The sequence below is a fragment of the Calonectris borealis genome, chromosome 6, assembly GCF_964195595.1.
Source record: "Calonectris borealis chromosome 6, bCalBor7.hap1.2, whole genome shotgun sequence".
In the NCBI taxonomy this organism is placed as follows: domain Eukaryota; kingdom Metazoa; phylum Chordata; class Aves; order Procellariiformes; family Procellariidae; genus Calonectris; species Calonectris borealis.
The window spans coordinates 6,192,881-6,212,430 of record NC_134317.1 but is presented as its reverse complement, the minus strand read 5'-3'; the positions used below and the strand labels follow the sequence as shown (position 1 = coordinate 6,212,430).

Sequence of the window (19,550 nt, the reverse complement as noted above, 5' to 3'; positions counted from 1 at the left end):
TTGCTGCTGTATCACATGTCAGAAACAAATCCTGCATTCAGAATTTCAGTCAATATAGACTAGATGTCAATGAAAAAAAACCAAAAATGTGTTTTCTTGACAACTTTTTTCCACGTACTTTCTGCTTAGGGCATTTTCAACGAGCAGGGTTCTTGAAGGATGGCCCACTGGTATTGAAATGGGTGAGCATTTCAGGACACCAAATCTCTTCAGGTACTGCTATTACTTTTGCCTTTTGTGAAATCAAGTAGTAATGTTTTCTTTATCTTCTTTCACAGTTTGTCAATTTTTTCAATGTCTTTTGGTATTCAGATCTTAATGTAGGTCAGTGGTCACTTTGGGAAGGGAGGGAGTTTGTTTTTTTTGTTTTTTCCTTCCCCTCCCCCCCCAAATTAACAACCCAAGTTTCAAAAATTTGTTAAGCAATGATTTAAATGTAGATAGCAGATCACAGAATCATTTTGGTTGGAAGGGACCTTTTTAGATTCTCCACTGTGGCACAACAGATGAAGGAGAAAGAGCGTAACTAAACAAGATAGATGAACCATTGCTCTACTCAGAAACTAGAACATATCCTTAGGAAAGGGACTAAACTCCACTAAAATATTCAGATTTTATCACATCTTTCAAGTTATTTTTGCCCGACGTGCATTAAAAATTATTTCCCCAACAAAAAAATTAAGTAGACACCACTGCTGTTTCTAGTTTTTTTAAAATCAGTTTTTCAGCCAAAACTACTGAAGGGTTTCAAATACTAAATAAAAACGCACATTATTAAAATGAATGTTCAGTTGTTTTGGTAAAATTATGATGGAATTCTATTTCAGGTATATTCCAATTACGTATTAAAAGACTCTTTCGACCAAAGTAAGGCTATTCAAAATCCAAAGTAAGGCTACTTAAAACCTTACAATAAAACATATTACGAGTAATCTTGTAATGTATGTAATATGATAAATCACGTCTCTAATGTTTTCAAAGTCTTATGTCTAATAATCTTATTCTATAGTTCACCTATGTTCTTCCACCACAACCAGAAGAGGTTTCAAAAAGTTACTGTGTCCATCAAAAATACTGAACGATCTTCTTGTCTGATAATTTAAAACTGCCTTAGTTATTTCAGTTTCTTGTGTTTCCTCTTCTAGTGATACCTGCCATTTTGCACTTGTGTTAGATTTCTGAGAAAAATGTTCTTCTAATTAACACCACGTATTTGTCTATGATGAATTTGGACAACTACTCCAGAGGATTTTATAATATTGGTCTCGGAGAATTCTATTGTGTTTAAAAAAAAAAAAAAAATTACCATGACTCAGGCCGTAACTGTTTTCATGTGCATTTTCCAATTTCCTTACTCAAATTTCCAGAAATATGCTACTATTTAAAAAGTATATCACAAAGGTTATTCCAGCAATTCATACACAGAGGTTCCAAAAACTATCTTAAAGCCATATATGTAATGACATCTTAGCTTCCACTACCAGAAAATCAAGTTTGATATTTTAATTTGGTGCATCACTGAAATTCAAGGAAATGACTCTTGATAGCGTTTTTCATATACTTATTGTGTAAATGATATATGTTCCTCTAACTTTATTTTTACCAGTGAAAGCTTAAGGAAACAATGTGTTCAAGAACATTAAAAATGGGATTCATTCATAGTACCTACATCAATTAAATGTTGGACACTGCTATTATAGCTTAGATGAATTACAGGAACAGTATTTGGAATTTTTTGTTCACATTTGATGACTTAAGAAAGGCTGATTACATTTCAGGTGAAAAAACAGTGCTTAAAATTAGGAAATCCTTAGGTTTATTTCTATGCTAAACGCACATACATACTTAAGAAATAACTTTTTTTTGAACAAACAAAATAAATTTAAGATAAAATTTCAAGAGCTAGTGTCAAGAAGATTTTTGGTTCACATCTGCAACAATTTTGTTTGCAGACTATACTATATATTCAAAGGAAAGAACAAATTAGCAAGGGATATTCAAGTAGAAAGTCAGCCAAGAAAATGAAACAAGAGCTAAAACAGCAAATAGGGCTGTACTATAATCATGAGCAAAATGGAAACTCTAAGTTTGTTTAAAAGAAAGGATTGAACTCTATTTTTCAAAAAAACACAAAACCCCCCAAAAAACAAACGCAACAAGACCCCTTCTCCCAACCTATAAGTATGGAGTCCTTTGAATATAGCTGAGAGAGTGATCCAGGACGTTTTTAAAGGTTATTTATCCAAGCTATTTCAAAACTTACTAAGAATACAATACTCTACAATTTAATAATACCTTTTTCCTTAAAAATCCAATGGATGCATGGTTTGTATTTTTAGTTTTATAACAAACAACTGCTTAACTGAAAATAAGTTCAAGACACCAACGATCAAATGATCTGCCTCACAAAGTATAAAAGTCAAATTAAGCACTAATTCTGAATCCCTAAGAATGCAATTTAATGGAACTCCAGTAGCTAGTTCCTTTTTTAACCGATTTATACATGTCAGTATTTGAGCCTTTTAGAACTGCAAAATGAACTAGCAAGTCATATCTAGTATGTACTAGTTAAGATAAAAATAAGAGAAAATCTGTCATCCTAAGATTACCAGTTTCCAAAATCTCCATATACATACTCTTGATGTTAATACAAAATATTTTAATTGAAATAATCTCCTTCTTTTGATAGAAATCAAACTGAGAAAAAAATCCATCCGCATACTTCAGGTCACAGATTGGAAAACTCCCTCATTCTTCAAATTCTGAAATTATGTCTCAAGAAAACTAAAAACCCCATCAATTATCAGGACATCCAACTCTAATAAGTCATATATTTGTCTTTTTCAATAATCCACCTGTGAACTTACTTATTAGATCATTCACTTTGCTTCCCAAATACTCAAAATTAGCACTGCATGAACTAGAGTTTCACTTATAAAGAAAGAAAGTTTCGCAGTTAGAAATGAAATATTAAATTAAGTTTTTAAGACTGCTACTCTCTGGCTATTCAGGGGTGTTTTCTTGTTCTTAGCATGAGAATTTCTTATGTTAATGGTAAGAATAATTTAAACCATTAAAACAGACATTTTGCATATATGTGAATTTAGAGTTTGATATTGGAAATTTAATACTTGTTTCATCTATAGTGTATCGGATAATTTTTCCTTAGACATGCAACAGAATCTGTTTTCATGTCCACCCTGACAATAAAACTGAGCCAAGATGTCTACCAATAAAAAAGTTTTTCAGCCATAGACAGGCGCAAGCTTTATTTTCCCTTTACATACATACACATACATATATCTACACTCTTTACATACTTTAGGATTTAGCACACTTTCAGACTGCCAGGAAGAAGGGAAAAACAATTAAATGTCCATGGTCTCTTTATTATGCAATAGGTCTCATTATTATGCAATAAGAACCTTCAATCTGGAATATAACCTTTTTCAAGTAATTCTTCTAAGATCTCAAAGGTGTTAAAAATTAATCCAAAACTACAGAAAGAAAACAAATTGTCTCACTTGCAGTTCTATGGTGAAGTAAAAAAATCATGTCACAATCCTCATTCCTACAAGGCTTACAGGAATGTTTAACTGCATGAATAGTCCATCTGATACCAGTGGGACTGTACATGTCCACGAAGAAAAGCTTCTCAAAACTCACATGGATTTGCATATACAGACTTCAACAGTAGATATACTTACAGAAAAAAAAAAAAGGAGTACGTACCATTCTACCATGTATTTGGTCAGTGGCTTTACTGCTACTTAGAACAAACTCAATGACAGAAACCTTAAGGACTGCAATTTAGGACCTTGTGACCTACGACCACATGATATTCAGTGCAAAATGTTGCACACAGCCTTATTTCTTAATATTGTCCTAATATTATTAAATGCGTTTATGCTTAACTTTAAAATCAGTGGGTTTACCACTCTTTTTTCTCCAGATAAACAGATAACTGTCTCTTCAAGTGGACAGATAGAAAATAAAATCAACAATAAGTTACCAAATAATTTCTATAAAATTCTTTGAATTTAGGGTCTAAAATGCATGTCATGTTCCTCTAATGTCAAATCTATTGAAATGTTTAAGTCATTTTTGCTTTTGCTTGCTTAACGCATTCAGTTTGAAAACCCAAAAAATGCTTTAAAAGGTAATCACTTTATTGATGGGCCATTAATAAGGCAACAACAATTGACACAACCACTTTAACTCCCAAAAAATGAAATTACAAAAAGAAAGAGACCTGAACCAAAAATAAATAAATAGTACATATAGAGAGAGCTGTTTTTTTTTCCAGAAAGTGCCATAATTTATCATCAATATTATATTAATTCTCAAATACTAAAACTGAGGTTAAATCATTATATGAAATGTATGTTTCAACTGTTGCTCTTTTCTGTATGTGAAAAGTTAAGAGCCAAATTATCTTTTGATCATACAGCTGGGATTCTGGTGAGGAAGATTCTAAATTTCTAGTCAAAGTATCCTCTCACATATATCCATACCTTATTAAACCTCTGCTGTCTACATTTTTTTACCCATGATCTAAAGATTGAGAGATACAGATGGGTTCTCCTTCACCTTCAGCCTACACAACTGTAGTTGTGTAATCCTAGAAGTTAATAATACTATACTTAACCCACTACAGTAGATTTCAATTAGAATGGGCCAAAAAGATCTTAAATTGTGAAATACAAAAGTACATCAGTGTTTTTCATGTCTTTATGCCTGTTCTTATCACTTTTATATAGTGTATGAAAAACATCATGGTATACTTAAATAGCATTTCAAGATAATGTCCATAATAAAGCACTATCAAATACAAAAGGAACAGGAAAAAAGGTACTTACCAACAGGATCTTTTTGATTCTGAAAGAGTATTTTGCTGTTGCTGCCATCCATGTTTGCCATGTTAATTGTGTTACCATCCGTCCAGTAGAGCTTACTGAAGAAGAAAATGAACACATTTATAATGTTGCTTTGTGTACACAGTATTTTTAATGCATCAGTAGTGAAAAGATTCATAAGTTTAGAAGCTGGCAAAATATGCAACTAATGATTACATGATTTAATCAACAGTAAGCTTTGGTAGACAAGCAGTATTCAGTTAAGAAATTCTCAGCATACATTTACTTTAAGTTTGAAAGAAAACAGAATGAGCAAACTCAAAAACTGAACAAAGAAAAAATCTTCTGATGAGCTTTACCGTAGTTTATTTATTAAAATTACAGATATCTTACCCTTTTACTGGATGAACTGCAAGACACTGGGGTTTATCGATTCCATGGATGATTGAGGTTTTCAAGGAACCGTCTAAATGTGCCACATTAATTTGTGTTTCATCAAATTCTGAGCTAATCCAATATAAGTTACGTGATATCCAATCCACTGCAAGACCTCTGATACTCTGAATATCTGCAAAAAGTGAAAGCAGTTGTTCTTTTGATTTTCTTTCTCAATTATTCTCAGTCTTGGAGGAAAAAAAAAACCAAATTATTCTACAGTTTGTTAACAATATTATGCGATTTTCTGTTCAAATGTATTTATAAACTAGTTGCCAAGAATTAATAATCATTATTTTTCTTCTTGGGCTTGATACACTTGCAATAAGAACATGGAAATTGCACTGAAGATTTGAGAAATCCTCCATAAATATTTCTTTAAAAATTAGTATAAAACCTATTGTCCAAAAATAATAATCAGACAGACGCTGAATTTTTGCAGTGTATTTTTCTACTTAAGAAAGCATTTAGTACTCAGTGCACTATTAAAAACTATGGGGTTTTGTGGTTTTTTTTTTTTTTAAGAGACAATGATGTAGAATGAGCTAGCCTCCACTAGGAAGATGAAACTGTGCTGAAGTTTAAAAGCCTACTTCCTTTTTTAGTACCAGGAAGGCTCACTACAGAATATCTGAATTAAAACCACTGGTTTATAGCATAGTTCTATAGCACACAAGTAGGTAAGTAGCTACATCACTGAAGAAGTTTTTTGGTTTTATTTCTGAAGACTTTGAAGACTCCAATTTACTCCTCTGCTTTCCTGGAAGTGGCTAAACATCCGTCAGCCGATGGGAAGTAGTGAATGAATTCTTTATTTTGCTTTGCTTGTGCATGCAGTTTTTGCTTTTCCCATCAAACTGTCTTTACCTCAACCCACGAGTTTTCTCACTTTTACCCTTTTGATTCTCTTCCCCATCCCACTGTAGGGAGTAAGCGAGTGGCTGTGTGGTGCTTAGATGCCGGATGGGGTTAAACCATACCACCAGTATTACCTGAGGTAGCAAAATATGAATAAGATCTGATTAATTTGGTAGCTTCAAAAGTGTTGTTGTATGTGATAGTCTTCGTTAGCAAGATATTGATTAAAAAAAAGTTAATATATGTTAATACCTGCCTTAAATGCTGCCCAAGATCTAGATACCAACATGCCACTCTGCCTTGGCATAGCAATGGTTCATATTGGCCAGCATCTCTGTAGATGAGGAAGCAGGCCAAGGGTGATTTAATGATTTCATTATAGTTCATAGTTTGTACACTATCTCTTTGTCAACTTAATGTGATTACTTCCACTGACAGAATTATTGTCATTGACAAACTAACATGGATGTGGCTGTGGACTGGCTTGCATATACATAAGGTCAAACGGTGATTGGGCATTAGGAAGTTTGCCAGCTTAGAAAATACGACAAAGGACACCAAACACACAGCCTTGATCCATTTTAAACTGTTCCCCTGCCTTTTTTGGGTTTTTTGGTTGGAGGAACTAGAAAACAAGCATTTCATACTCTTAAAAAGATTAAAGTATGACTTTGGCATCTTTGTGACATTGGCATAAGACTTCATCCCACGAGAATCCCACTAGTATGGGCTTACAAAGCTTCTTATGTTCTTATAAGAAGTATAAAAATATAACTGTAAGCAAATGAGATCATTTACATATAATAAGTAGTCTTTATAATGTTTTAATGTGTCAGAACACAGTAATTTTGCAAATTTTATATGGCATAAAAAACCCCCAAAAACCTCCACCACAGAAGCTACCATAATAAAATGAATATGAAAGAATGCTGATAAACAGAAACACTCACACATAGTATGTTTCTTTAGGTTTCATTAAGTTTCTTGACAAGTTTTGTGATTTTTCACTATACATTTTATATAGTAAACAATGTTTTTATTCTACGACCGTTTAAAAAACAACTACTCTTTTGGGCACCTGAATTCATGTTGTAAAGAAGAGCTCTAAGAGGCACTCTAAACCTTGTTCTCGTTACTGGTACTGAAAAACGTCTCCAATTGTTAATAAAGTTGCCTAAGATAGCAGGGGAAAAATAAAGATACCCACACAAAATAAATAAATTCATCAATCTACATAGTCAAGAGGGGATATTGCCATATTTTTCCAATGATTTCCCAAAATATGCTAATACAGAACAAATTTCTTCTAAAGCAACACCAGAGCTTTAATTAATTTTCTGAAGTCCCCAAATAATCAACAAAAGAAGTGTTATTGTTTTTTAAAAATTTGTTCTCACAATCAAAAATGGTCTGATGTTACAGAAGCGAGTTCTTTCTTTTCTCCTCTTCCCCTTCAAACATACATTTAACTGTTGAGGAACCAGAGTCTGCAAAATTTGCCTCCAGATAGACCCTGTCAAACAGTTTTCCTATTTTCAAGCAGGTAGGTGTATTACAAAATAAAAGAACACCATGTGCTGCCAGGAGAGGAATTGACAGTGGTTGGAAAAAAAACCAAACACACACACACCACCAGGAAGGACAACAAATGGTATCACTTTAATACCAGAGCTACTGACAGAGTTGAAGGAATCAGGTATAGACTTTACAATCCATTAAGTTTCTGTATTCAAACTACAGAGCAAAAGTGTCAGAACAATGAAGGTGTTTACTGCAGAAAAAACTGCCAGTCATGCTTTTCCATTTGCAATATTTTAAGTTTCCTTTTATTGCTGTAAGTAACCTACCTATAATGAAAAAGCTCAGTAAAAAGGAAAACCTGAATTGTAGTATTTTAGGTAACTGAAGCAGCAATGACAGAACAAACGTATACAGGATTCAAAGACACAGAATCAAAAGACTCCACTTCATCATGGCATTCAAGTACTGCAAACACCCTGACGGCAATCAGTTTGAACATGACACATATTGCAAGACGACAACAGGTAAATGCATAACAGCGTCACCAAAATTACAAAGCTATCATATTGTGTATTTTACCAATGGTGACAAAGTCGAAAGATCTACATGGACTGGAAAGAAAAAATAGCTTTGCTGGAGCTAATTTCTTCACTAGGTCAGCACAGATAGCCAAAAGACATCGGAAATCTACGTGACATTCTTCAATGCAAAGCTATGTCAGGGTGCTGCTATTTTTCTGTTTTTCATCTTTATTCTTTCTACCTTCCCCAGCAGACATTATTTCCATTGTTTACTACACATTTCGATTTTGTATAAAAGCAATGTTATAATTACACCCCAATTTATTTAAATAAAAATGAATTATGAATTAATAAAATGAACTAGAATCCTAAACAAAATTGTGCATGCTTATTGTTTAGATCAATTATCCGATACCAGTGAAAGGTATACCTAACAAGAACTTGCACAGTCATACTTTAGCATACTTATAACACACATTTACTTACAATGAATTATTTTTACTTCGATGTTATGCTATTTACCTCTTGAAATAATGGTTTCTAAGCCAGTCCCATTAATGAAGGCACGCTTGATGGTCTGTGTTTTCACATCAGTCCAGTATAAGCGTTCCTCAACAGCATCAAAATCTATGACCGTCACATCATCAATGTCGGGAACAGTGAAGGCTGTGATGAAGTTGAAGTATGGGTTTTCTATGTCTACCCCTCTTATTTCTGAACGCCTTGCATAAAGAAGAAATTTCTTCCTTTCTGTTAGAAAAAAGGAAAACATCACTCCTCATCCTCTTCACAACATTGGTAACAGAAGTTAAAGTCATTCATTTGAGATCACTTTACAAATGTGGAAATAAAGTTTATATGAAATGATTTAACATCTCCAGAAAACCTGCAGCCTGGTGACACTTGAAAAATAAAGTATGTTACAGAGCATAAAAATCACAAGAAAAATATATTAATTCTGGACACTGGACAAGAAGTTACTACACCACTAAATCAGTATGGTCTAGTGCAAGTCTAAGAAAAAAAGTTAAATGATAAAAATTTTACCCCAAATAAAAAAAAACCCTGTTTCATTTGCACTTCATAATAGATATTAACATTTGGTATCTCAGGGGAACATAGTATCAATGTAACAGGGAAATTTTGCAAACAACAAAACTCATGAGGAATTCCCCAATGTATGTGTAAGCAGTGAAAGGTAAACAGGTGGAAGAAAAAGAACACATTGGTTGTTCTAATTTAGACATCCACTAATGAAAAAGGGTGATGCATTAAAGGCAAAACAGAACTCTGTATTTTTAATCTCAAAAGTCTAAAGTATTGGAGCAAACGTCTGTGAAAGAACCATAAAGGTAACTTTTTCCCGCAATATCCTTGATATGAGAAATTTTTTTTTTTTTATTTCCTAAACATTATTAATCAACACTGAAAAGAGTAACGTAGTACAAGGTTTTACAGATAACAGACACAATTATTTGACATTTTGAGGGCTTTTATAGCTTAAAAGTGTTTATTGTAATTTTTTTATAAAAATCCCCTGCAACGCTGTACGTCTAATGCTCTTCATTTTATTTTCTTAATCATTGAAAATGAAACTAAGACAACTTCAGAAGAACAGGTAGAGATTTAAGCTATTAAATACCTTTTTGTTATTCAGCTTACCTGACTTATCATTTTCTGGTGACACACTTTACAGCATAAATCTTTCTGCTTTGCAGAGATAAATTTTACTAACACATCATACACATAAGCAACAGTAAAAATGGCTGTGGTAATAAATATCAAAGCTCCACACACATCATATATTAGAATAAGTTATCAATTCCCAAAAAGTAGAAGTCCCTTTAAAATATATCATTAAAATGCACTGTAGAGATTGTTTTTAAGATTATGTATTTTAATTTGTACAGTTCAAAATCCTAAAATCAATACAGTTGTCAGGCTTTGGGAGGAAAGCTTACCGTAACATGTTTTCTTGTCTAAAGACAGTTTCATCAGATGCGGACAGGCACATGCAGCACTTCTGTTGTGACTGATCAGACACATGTGAGAACACGGACCTCTGCCCTCATTAGCAGCACATGGATTGGAAGCTAAAATTGAATAATGAAATACACAAAATATAAAAACACCTTTTGGAACTAAGGTTTGTCAAACTAGCATAAGCTACACTGGTGAGAAAGTGGTGAAAATTCTGTTTGAAGACAAACCCAGCCTCATTGATTCACTAAGCGTGTACTCTAATCACTTTTTCTAGGCTAAGTTTCAACTCTTGTCCAAGGATATATTTTTTATATTTTTTTTTTGTTAGTAAAGCCACAAAATTTATCATTGTAACTTCATGAAGCCAATGGATAAAGTTCTTCCCAGTGAGATATTAATTTTGCAGTCTATTTGTAACATTTAAATGTGAAGAATTGTACAATCCTAACCAGAACACATGGCATAACAAAATGTTAATATGATGAGGAGCCTGAACAACAAATTTCATTTTGTGAAGAGTCAAAGCTTAGATATACAATGAATTTTGGCAAATTCAATGTTCCCTCTCAATTTGATCTACCTACTAGAATATTAGTTGGAAATTTAACATGCAAAGATAATTAAAAAAAAATGCCAAAGTATTTCTACTTTTCTCAAAGAAAAACGTCTTCTAAGTGTAGCTTTTTTCATCAAGTAGCTTCCTATAGTTCACTGATTCAACAAGATGCGCTAAAATTGCTTTAAAGAGCAGAAAGCAAACTGACCGGAGAAGACTTCTTAAGTCTTATAAAACCTAGAAACTATTCTTATTATCTTCATTCATTATTATACTCGCACAGTTCCAGAGCACTCCTGAAGAGACATTCCAAGCATAAACAGAAACTAATGGCGAATTTTCCATTTACTAAAAAAACCTTAGAAAACTAACAGTAATGAAAAGGCAAGTGGGAATGACTGACTCATAAAGACAAGCTTAAAATTAACAAAATCAATTAGTTTATAATATATTCTTCCAACACTGTGCTAGCCTGCAATATAAGTAATTAGATAACTAGAGAAATCTGATGTATGAATTTCTTCGTGAAATAAATTCAGCTCAAGCTTAAGCACTAAAATTTGAAGACAAACTCAAGGTTTGCTTCATTGAACCGTTTCTTTTTCATCAATGCATGCTTCCTTAAATTTATCCATCAACTCCTGAATCCTTTAACTACTTACTTGTCCAACCAGTACTACAGGAAGAATGAAACTTTCAAAACCTTGGATAAACAGGTTGATGAAATTCTATCCCGCATCTTCCATCATTCTATCAAAAAATCACAGGCTTTAACAGTTTTCTGTAAAGTCATCTCATTTGCCCTTTTCAAACACTGGCAGCACTGGAGGCCACTCAGCACTCTCCCAGCCTTTGCAGTTTCTCCTGATATTCCAAGGTTTATTAAAAAGAACTATCCCATATCCTCTCTGTCAGCTCTTTTAAACCTCTGACAAAAAGTCAGGTGGGCCAATAAGCTTAAAAATATTTATTCTTGGTTAATGAACTAATATATTCTTTGCTAATGGAATGTAAATACCTTATTATCCTTATGTGATGACCATATTTGATGCTGCCTTTCCCAAAAATTAGAATAGAGAAATGTTTATTTAACATCATCACTTTTCTTTTATTTGTAGTAAAAATGTGAAAAAATTTGGGGTGATCTCTTTTAATAAGTTCACAACTTCATGTGGAAGATAAAAAATGTGAAGCTGAGGAAAAGAGACTGAAGTTAAGAAGGTTCCAGGAGACCTTCAGGATAAGAATCAATTATTAATGGACTATTAATATTAGTAAATATAACTATGAACTAGACATCAAAAATGAAACATAATTTAGGGTTTTGACAATATTGGGAAGGAGATCATAGAATCATTTAGGTTGCAAGGAATCTCAGGAGATCATCTAGTGATTCAACCTCCTGCATTTTTTCACATTCTTAACACTGCTGCTGTGAGATTTAAAATTTAGTAATATGTTTTGTAAAACAGCATTTCCTTTAATTTATTTGCCAATACAAAGCAGTAATTTCAGTGGAACCTCAATTTCTTTATATACATACAACCATCTGTGGCAAGGATCTACTTAGGGCCTAAGAATAATAATTGCCATCTTGTCTTTCTATGCAAGTAGTGCATTACGTTCTTCTCTACCAAAGTTGCTATTTGAGTATGGGATTCAAATAGAAGAACATAGAGAAGAAAAAAATAAAAGGCAGACTGGTTAATGATCATGTTAAAGAAAGAGTTGTGGTTAAAGTGTGCATGAGCATCAACAAAGAGGAGACAGTACAATTTGTGTACTACCTGTCCACATCACAATTCATTTCATATATCACGGAATACAAAATTGGTGGAAAAAGAAGCAGTATAAAGCAGACGTATTTGTTTCCACATGCATGCACAATTGGAGGAGTAAACTACCATAATCTAAAAATTACTTATACCAGTACATATATATATATATATATTCCTTCCATATTCATACTGCTTTCACTGAATAACAGCTAAGCCCATTCTTTACTTTCTAATAAAAACTAATTCTCTTGAAGGCAAATAGGTATGCTATTGTTTTTACTCTCAAAAATTTGGTTCTTTTATTTCCTTGTGCTAGTTCTAATACTTTCTTCTATTTCTATTGTGAATAACCACACAACCATTCCTTATTCACCTTTGCCATGCCATTTATGATTTCACAGACTGCCATCATACAGAAGCCTGTCTATAAGTTGTATTTCAAGAAGCATCAGCTTACCTGTCCTCATACAAAAACCTTTCCCACACTCTTGATCAGCCTGTCAAGCTTTCTCAGTATCTTTTATATGATCTGTACACAGTATTCAAGATATGGGAGTGATATGGATTTATATAGCATCACAGTTCACTATCTGTGGTTCTTTATTCCTTTCCTAATCATTTCCACCAATCTATTTTCCTTTTGATCACGGCAACCCACAAAACTGGCATTTTCACCAACTGGCCAGCCTTTTGAATTATTTAATCGATTTCCACTGCTGATTGTTTGTCAATCTATTTATCTTACAGTACTGCGCACAGATATACATGTCACTCTTTGTCATCGTATTTCTTCTTCTGCTCTGTAAAACATTATTTAAACAAAATGTTTATTTTTCTTGACCAGTAACCCTTAAAAAACCCTCAGACATTCTATCACCAGTTGACAAATGAACAGGTACTCTGACAACCTCTGAATATGCATTCACTATGGACAAACTTATCCTCCATATTAGCTTCATATTGAACCTGTCCCTTCTTGGCATCAGATTTTCGCGAGGCAAAATTTTAATCTTATACTTTAACGGTGCACAACTGTGGTGGTGCATTTTCCCCCCTCCCCTGCGCCATTCTACGATCTCAGTAATTCCCATTATGCTTTGGCCTTTGTGTAATGAGTTGGGCGGTTAAGTGTCCCTTGACAGTACCAGGAACATGGCTAAGGTGGGGAGCGGCACTGACCATACCAGGAATTCCTGTTGCCTGGCCAAGGTGGGGAATGAGAGCGGGAATAATTCGTCATCCCCTGACAGCCTTGGAACATTCCTTACCTGGATTGTAGCTCGAGTGGAACAGTACCATTGTTACTGGAATCTTGAGAATTCTAGTAATTACCAACGCGGATTGCGGCCAGGATGAAAATTTACTGATGACTAAAGCCAATCATCTTGCAACCCTATAAACGGTGGTCCTAAGTGAGGCTCTTTGAGTTCTCCTGGACCGCTGCGGGCTGCGATCAGCATCTCCTTCTGAGTGGGACGCCTCTCAGAGCTTGCAAACTCTCCAGTTTGCAAAGTTCAGAGGACCATCACCAGAAGGTGATGACGGGACTTGGGCCGAAACCCTTCACTTCCTGAGGCTCAACCTTTGCCCGTTGAGAAATGCCAAGACATTTACAGTGAATATTTCACTGAACTCGAGCAGAATTTTTAACAGGTATACCTTTGTACATTTACATATTTTTGTCTTTGTGTGCGTGCATGAATTGATTTAGGTACCCGGTAGCAAGTATAGTATAAATATTGCCATCTCAAATCTGTAATTAAGTCACTCCTGTGATTGTAGTAAATTCTATTGACTCACTTTGTAAATGTTAAATTAGTCAATGATTAAGTATTGCTAAAATCTTGTGATCCACCTTAAAACTGTGAATGAACCTTAGACTGTTACTAGACACATAATCCCTTAGACATAAACCACTGACCAAGTCTGGGACCGCACCTTAGCCGCACCTAAGCTCCATCAGGAGCTTAGAAAACAAGGGGGTCTTCTCTGAACCTCGTGACTCAATGGGAGGGTCTCCCTTAGCCTTTTGTGTCTTTGGTCTCCGTATATATCATTCTAGCTCAATTCTAACTCGATTTTTCCTTTGTATGTTTCATTCATGTAGTAATTGATAGAGTGAACCTTGCCATAGAACTTCGTTAAGTCACACTTTTATAAATTCCTATTAAAACTACTTTTTGCTAATACCTTTGATGGTGATTCTTTAAGCCATCTAAATCACTCATCTGCAACAACAACATGATTAAATTCTGCCTACACCTTCAGATATATGCGCTACAGTTACATCAAAAGGATACTTTTAAATTGCTGACAATCTATTCCCTCTCATATTTAAAACCAGTTATAGAGCTAATCCTCTGTCCACTGTCAATACTTTCTGTAGTGTTGCTTTTCATAGGGCCAAAGATCCTTCTGCTGTACTCGGTCAAGTTAAAATCTTTATACCACCTGATTATATCTGATTATTTTAGCATTAATCTTTGGAATTTGCAACTTAGGACTGATCAGAGAATGCATTAGTTCTAAAATACATATTTATTTCCTATATTCACTATTTTTACTTCAAATTTTAATCACTCACTTGAAGAATTAGTCAGCATACCATCTAACAAAAATTTACATATTCACCATGAAACAAAATAAACAAGAATATTATTAGCTCAAAGTTAACACATTTCTTCATGATACTCTATTGTATACGGTATGATAGCTTTATGGTAATTCTGAAGCTCTTGTTAATGAATCTCACTGTTTCCCACCCCCCCAGTGTACAGTTTGAGATGAAAACATACTGAAAAAAAAGCAAACAGAGAAAAACATAATTAATGATATAAGTCCAAAACTAAGAAGGGACTGCCTGGAATGACTGACCTTAAAAAAGCATACTGACATACTAGGCAGATAAGAAACGCAGATGTAAAAGCATAACAAATGTTGCAATGCTAGGGTGTTATCATGTGGAAAGGCCAAAGCCAACAGTACTTTTAGGAGTGGGTGCTATGCTTTATAGGAAACTTCCAAAAAATCAGAAATTTACTGTTAAAGTAAGTAACAAAAAAGCGATAAAAGGATTAAATTAAATCCAAGTGTGAAAAGCTACACAAGAGTTACACGACAGAGCGAATGAGAAAAAACGTCTGATAAAATTCAGTATGTATATAATAATAAACAAGGAAAAAAACAATTTCAAGTTACATACATGAGGATGAGCACTGAAATAGCATCCATACCTAAAAGATCCTTTTCTGAAGCAGCAGATTGTATTTATACTTATGAAATGGCTGTCCAATACCCCTCTTATTACAAGAGCTAGGACACGCTGAACAGAATTATCAAGTATTACGGTCAAAACACGCAAGACAAGGTCCTCTCTCACACAGTGCATAGTTAGAGCCATCTGCCCAAAAAGTTGTAGACATCGAGAGCTTGTGTCAGTTCAAAAGTCAACTAGAAAAGTTCATGCAAGAAGAATCAGTCAAAGGCTTTAAAGCCTTTGAAGCACAAAGATACCATTTTAGGTTCAAAAAATCACTGAGTTACAGGTTACTGGAAGCTGACAGGCTACATGGGAGGAGCATTGCTGTTATCTTCCCCCAGGTCCATACTTTCCTGTAGGCACTGATCAGCCATTGTCAAAGAGAGGATGCTGAGTTCAGACAAAGTTAGGGAAGACTACTTTTATAATTCCTAAAACAAAAATGGAACTTTCATAAGGCACAAAGGAATCCAATTTAAAGTTCAGAAAGATTGTGTATATTTTGCATGATACATGCACCAATCTTGCTGCCGGTTTTGAAGTAAAAATAATGTACACAAGAAGGTTGTGGTAAAATCTCAAACTAACAAAATTTTTAAAATCTCCCCAAAATAAAATAGCCAAAACTTTGCTCATGTGCATCTTAAGCTACATTTCTGTAAAAAGTTATTTATTTTAAATAGCTGGCAATCCAGCCCTCAACAGAATATTGTAACAAAACAGTGCTATGAAGTTAAATGTTTTCCATGTTTTAATTACAAAAGAGCCCAGTGGTACCAATATACTTTATATTCAGCAGTTATTATACTGCTTGTCCTGATTTTTAGTCTATAAAAATTCAATCTGCAAAAAGAAAAATAACGTCACAGCCATGCCTTTTTTTTTTTTTTTTTAATTCAAGGTAATACCCTTGAGAAATGCAAAAAGCTGGGGAATGTGCGAGGAATTCACAGCTTTCTGTTTTCAAGCTGTGATCCTTCCAATGCACTATATTTACTCCTCTCATCACTATCCTCAGTAGTACACCTCATGGTACAAGTACAACTTCTTGTGCCTAAAACAGAAGACCTTGTTCTTTGCAGCAAGTGGATTTTTAAAATGTAATGGTAGTTGAGAAAATATTCTTCCTAGAAAGCCTGTTTGCTGTGTTAATAGCATTCCTGACACACAGCTTTGATTCTGTGAAGACGAGTAGGTCTCAAACTCATATTCCTGAGATGTGACATCATTCTTCATTAGACCATGAAGCCTTCCACAATCCACTGTGGTTTACTAACAGATGAACCTTTCACCCATACAAATATCTCGCTACAACTTCTCTACCTTAAATTAGTATCTGTCCTAGATTAACTGAAATACTGTTGCTTTAGGCTACAGGAATTTATTTAGCTCTGCTCTACTTTATTTCAAACAAAATAAGTTGCATGAAATATTTTAAAAGCTAATAACCTTTCACCTACATAGTGACCCAGGTGTATATACCTATGGAGCTGAGACTAGAAAATGTTTGTCCTTCAGTGCTATATTTATACTGACATTTTGCAGTGTAAATCTACCGTTAATTTTATCTTGGGATTCTAAACTGCATGCTATCTTGTTTCATTTATTGCAAAATTGCTACAAATTCAAAAGAAAAATTAAGAAGTAATCGCATGGTAGCACCATTTTTCTCTAGCTCCACTAAAGCTAGGTATTGGAGATTTGTAGAAAGAAATTGCTTCCATTGAAAGAGAATAATTTAGAGCAAACCCAGAAGGCCAATCATAAATCAGAATCTGGTGTTTTCTACATCATAAAATAAAAGCTGCAATTACACAACCTAATATTTGAACTTCTTGATTCAGGCAAATAACTGCTGAAAGCTCTTCTACAGCTTATACCTTGCCTCGAGGCCAAGGTATCTGTGACTATGGAATACTGACTGATGTCTCCCTAGGCTATAGTCTCTTTCTAAAGACCTTGCCTGGCCCCAGCCCAAACAGAAAATAGTTTTTTTTCTGACAGCAAGAAATGGCTAATGGGAACTCTACTGCTACTGTGAAAACATCAAATAAAGAACACAGTTCCTCAAATCCCAAAGTACAGGAAGTGACTAATTATAAAAAATAGCAAAAACCATTACTTGAAAGAGGTGTGCAGAGATGCATATTTACTCCCCCCATATTTTAAGATCCTGGGCATACATACTCTTTTGCCCAGAAGTCAAACAGCTTTATTAGAACAGTACCCTGACCTAAAAAGTAAATTTTTGTAAGAGGCTTATTTCAAAAAGGAGTAAAGCCCAAGGAACTTGACATCCACTGAAAAACAGTAACATTCTTCTTTACTGTAAGTTCATTATTATTTTAAAATAAAACCATCAGAAAAATGTATCCTAACAGCATATTTCACATATTGCAAGATAGATTAGGAGTTGTTCACTGCGAGTCCTTATCACAGTTGTCATCATGCTTAGACTCACGAACTAACAGTGAGTTGTATTCATTGCTTTTCAATGCATGCTATTAGAGAGCATTCTTCAAATCTTTTGACAACTAGTGTGCAGGGAGAATTTTACTTGCTGGTAGTCATTTACATTAGAGCTATATCCGTACTCTTCTATGTACAACTAATACAGAATTGGGTTCTAAGACATTTACAAAGCCATACAAAATTGTCAGAATTTAATGTTTTCAAGTAAAGATTGCTCAGAACCTACTAACATAAAAGTCTGAATAGCTTACTGAGCACTACAAACCCTGGTGAGAAGAAAAACAAAATATCATTTCTCAATATGGAAAAAAACCAAGTATACGTGATACAAATTTTAAAGTAGTTTCTATTACCATCAACCTTTTGGCAAAAGAGTTGAAATTTATCCAGAGATCATGGAATATTCTATAACTAATTGGTGGTCATCCTCCACTAGTATTTTTTACTTTCCTCTATTTACATACAAATTATGTCACAGTCCTTTGTTATATCTCACAATAAAAATTCTTTTTTCAGCATCGGTATTTTCCAGAGCACATCCCAAGAGCTTCTATAGCTAGATATGGCCCAGATGTGTCCTATAACAGAACTTAATTTACTAATTAGGTGCCAGGTCCTGCACTTCGGCCACAACAACCCAGGCAATGCTACAGGCTTGGGGAAGAGTGGCTGGAAAGCTGCCCAGAGGAAAAGGACCTGGGGGTGCTGGTTGACAGACGGCTGAACATGAGCCAGCAGTGTGCCCAGGTGGCCAAGAAGGCCAACGGCATCCTGGCCTGTATCAGAAATAGTGTGGCCAGCAGCAGCAGGGAGGTGATCGTGCCCCTGTACTGGGCACTGGTGAGGCCGCACCTCGAATCCTGTGTTCAGTTTTGGGCCCCTCACTACAAGAAGGACATGGAGGTGCTGGAGCGTGTCCAGAGAAGGGCAACGAAGCTGGTGAAGGGCCTGGAGCACAAGTCTGATGGGGAGCGGCTGAGGGAACTGGGACTGTTTAGCCCGGACAAGAGGAGGCTGAGGGGAGACCTCATCGCGCTCTACAACTACCTGAAAGGAGGTTGTAGCGAGGTGGGGGTTGGTCTCTTCTGCCAAGTAACAAGCGATAGGACGAGAGGAAATGGCCTCAAGTTGTGCCAAGGGAGGTTTAGATTGGACATTAGGAGAAATTTCTTTCCTGAAAGAGTGGTCAGGCCTTGGAACAGGCTGCCCAGGGAAGTGGCTGCGTCACCATCCCTGGAAGTATTTAAAAGACGTGTAGATGAGGCGCTTAGGGACATGGTGTAGTGGGCATGGTGGTGTTGGGTTGATGGT

General features: G+C 34.9%; 1 protein-coding gene across 1 annotated transcript in view; it reads right to left on the bottom strand.

Moving 5' to 3' along the window:
- Window positions 1-19,550, bottom strand: part of LRP1B (LDL receptor related protein 1B) — a 575,589-nt gene that overhangs the window by 213,971 nt on the left and 342,068 nt on the right. Inside the window, exons 27-30 of the mRNA XM_075152715.1 lie at window positions 10,153-10,284; window positions 8,714-8,941; window positions 5,250-5,424; window positions 4,860-4,954 (exon numbers count right to left, since the gene is read on the bottom strand). Of these exons, the coding sequence (XP_075008816.1) occupies window positions 4,860-4,954; window positions 5,250-5,424; window positions 8,714-8,941; window positions 10,153-10,284 (630 nt within the window). The remainder of the gene's footprint in view (window positions 1-4,859; window positions 4,955-5,249; window positions 5,425-8,713; window positions 8,942-10,152; window positions 10,285-19,550) is intronic.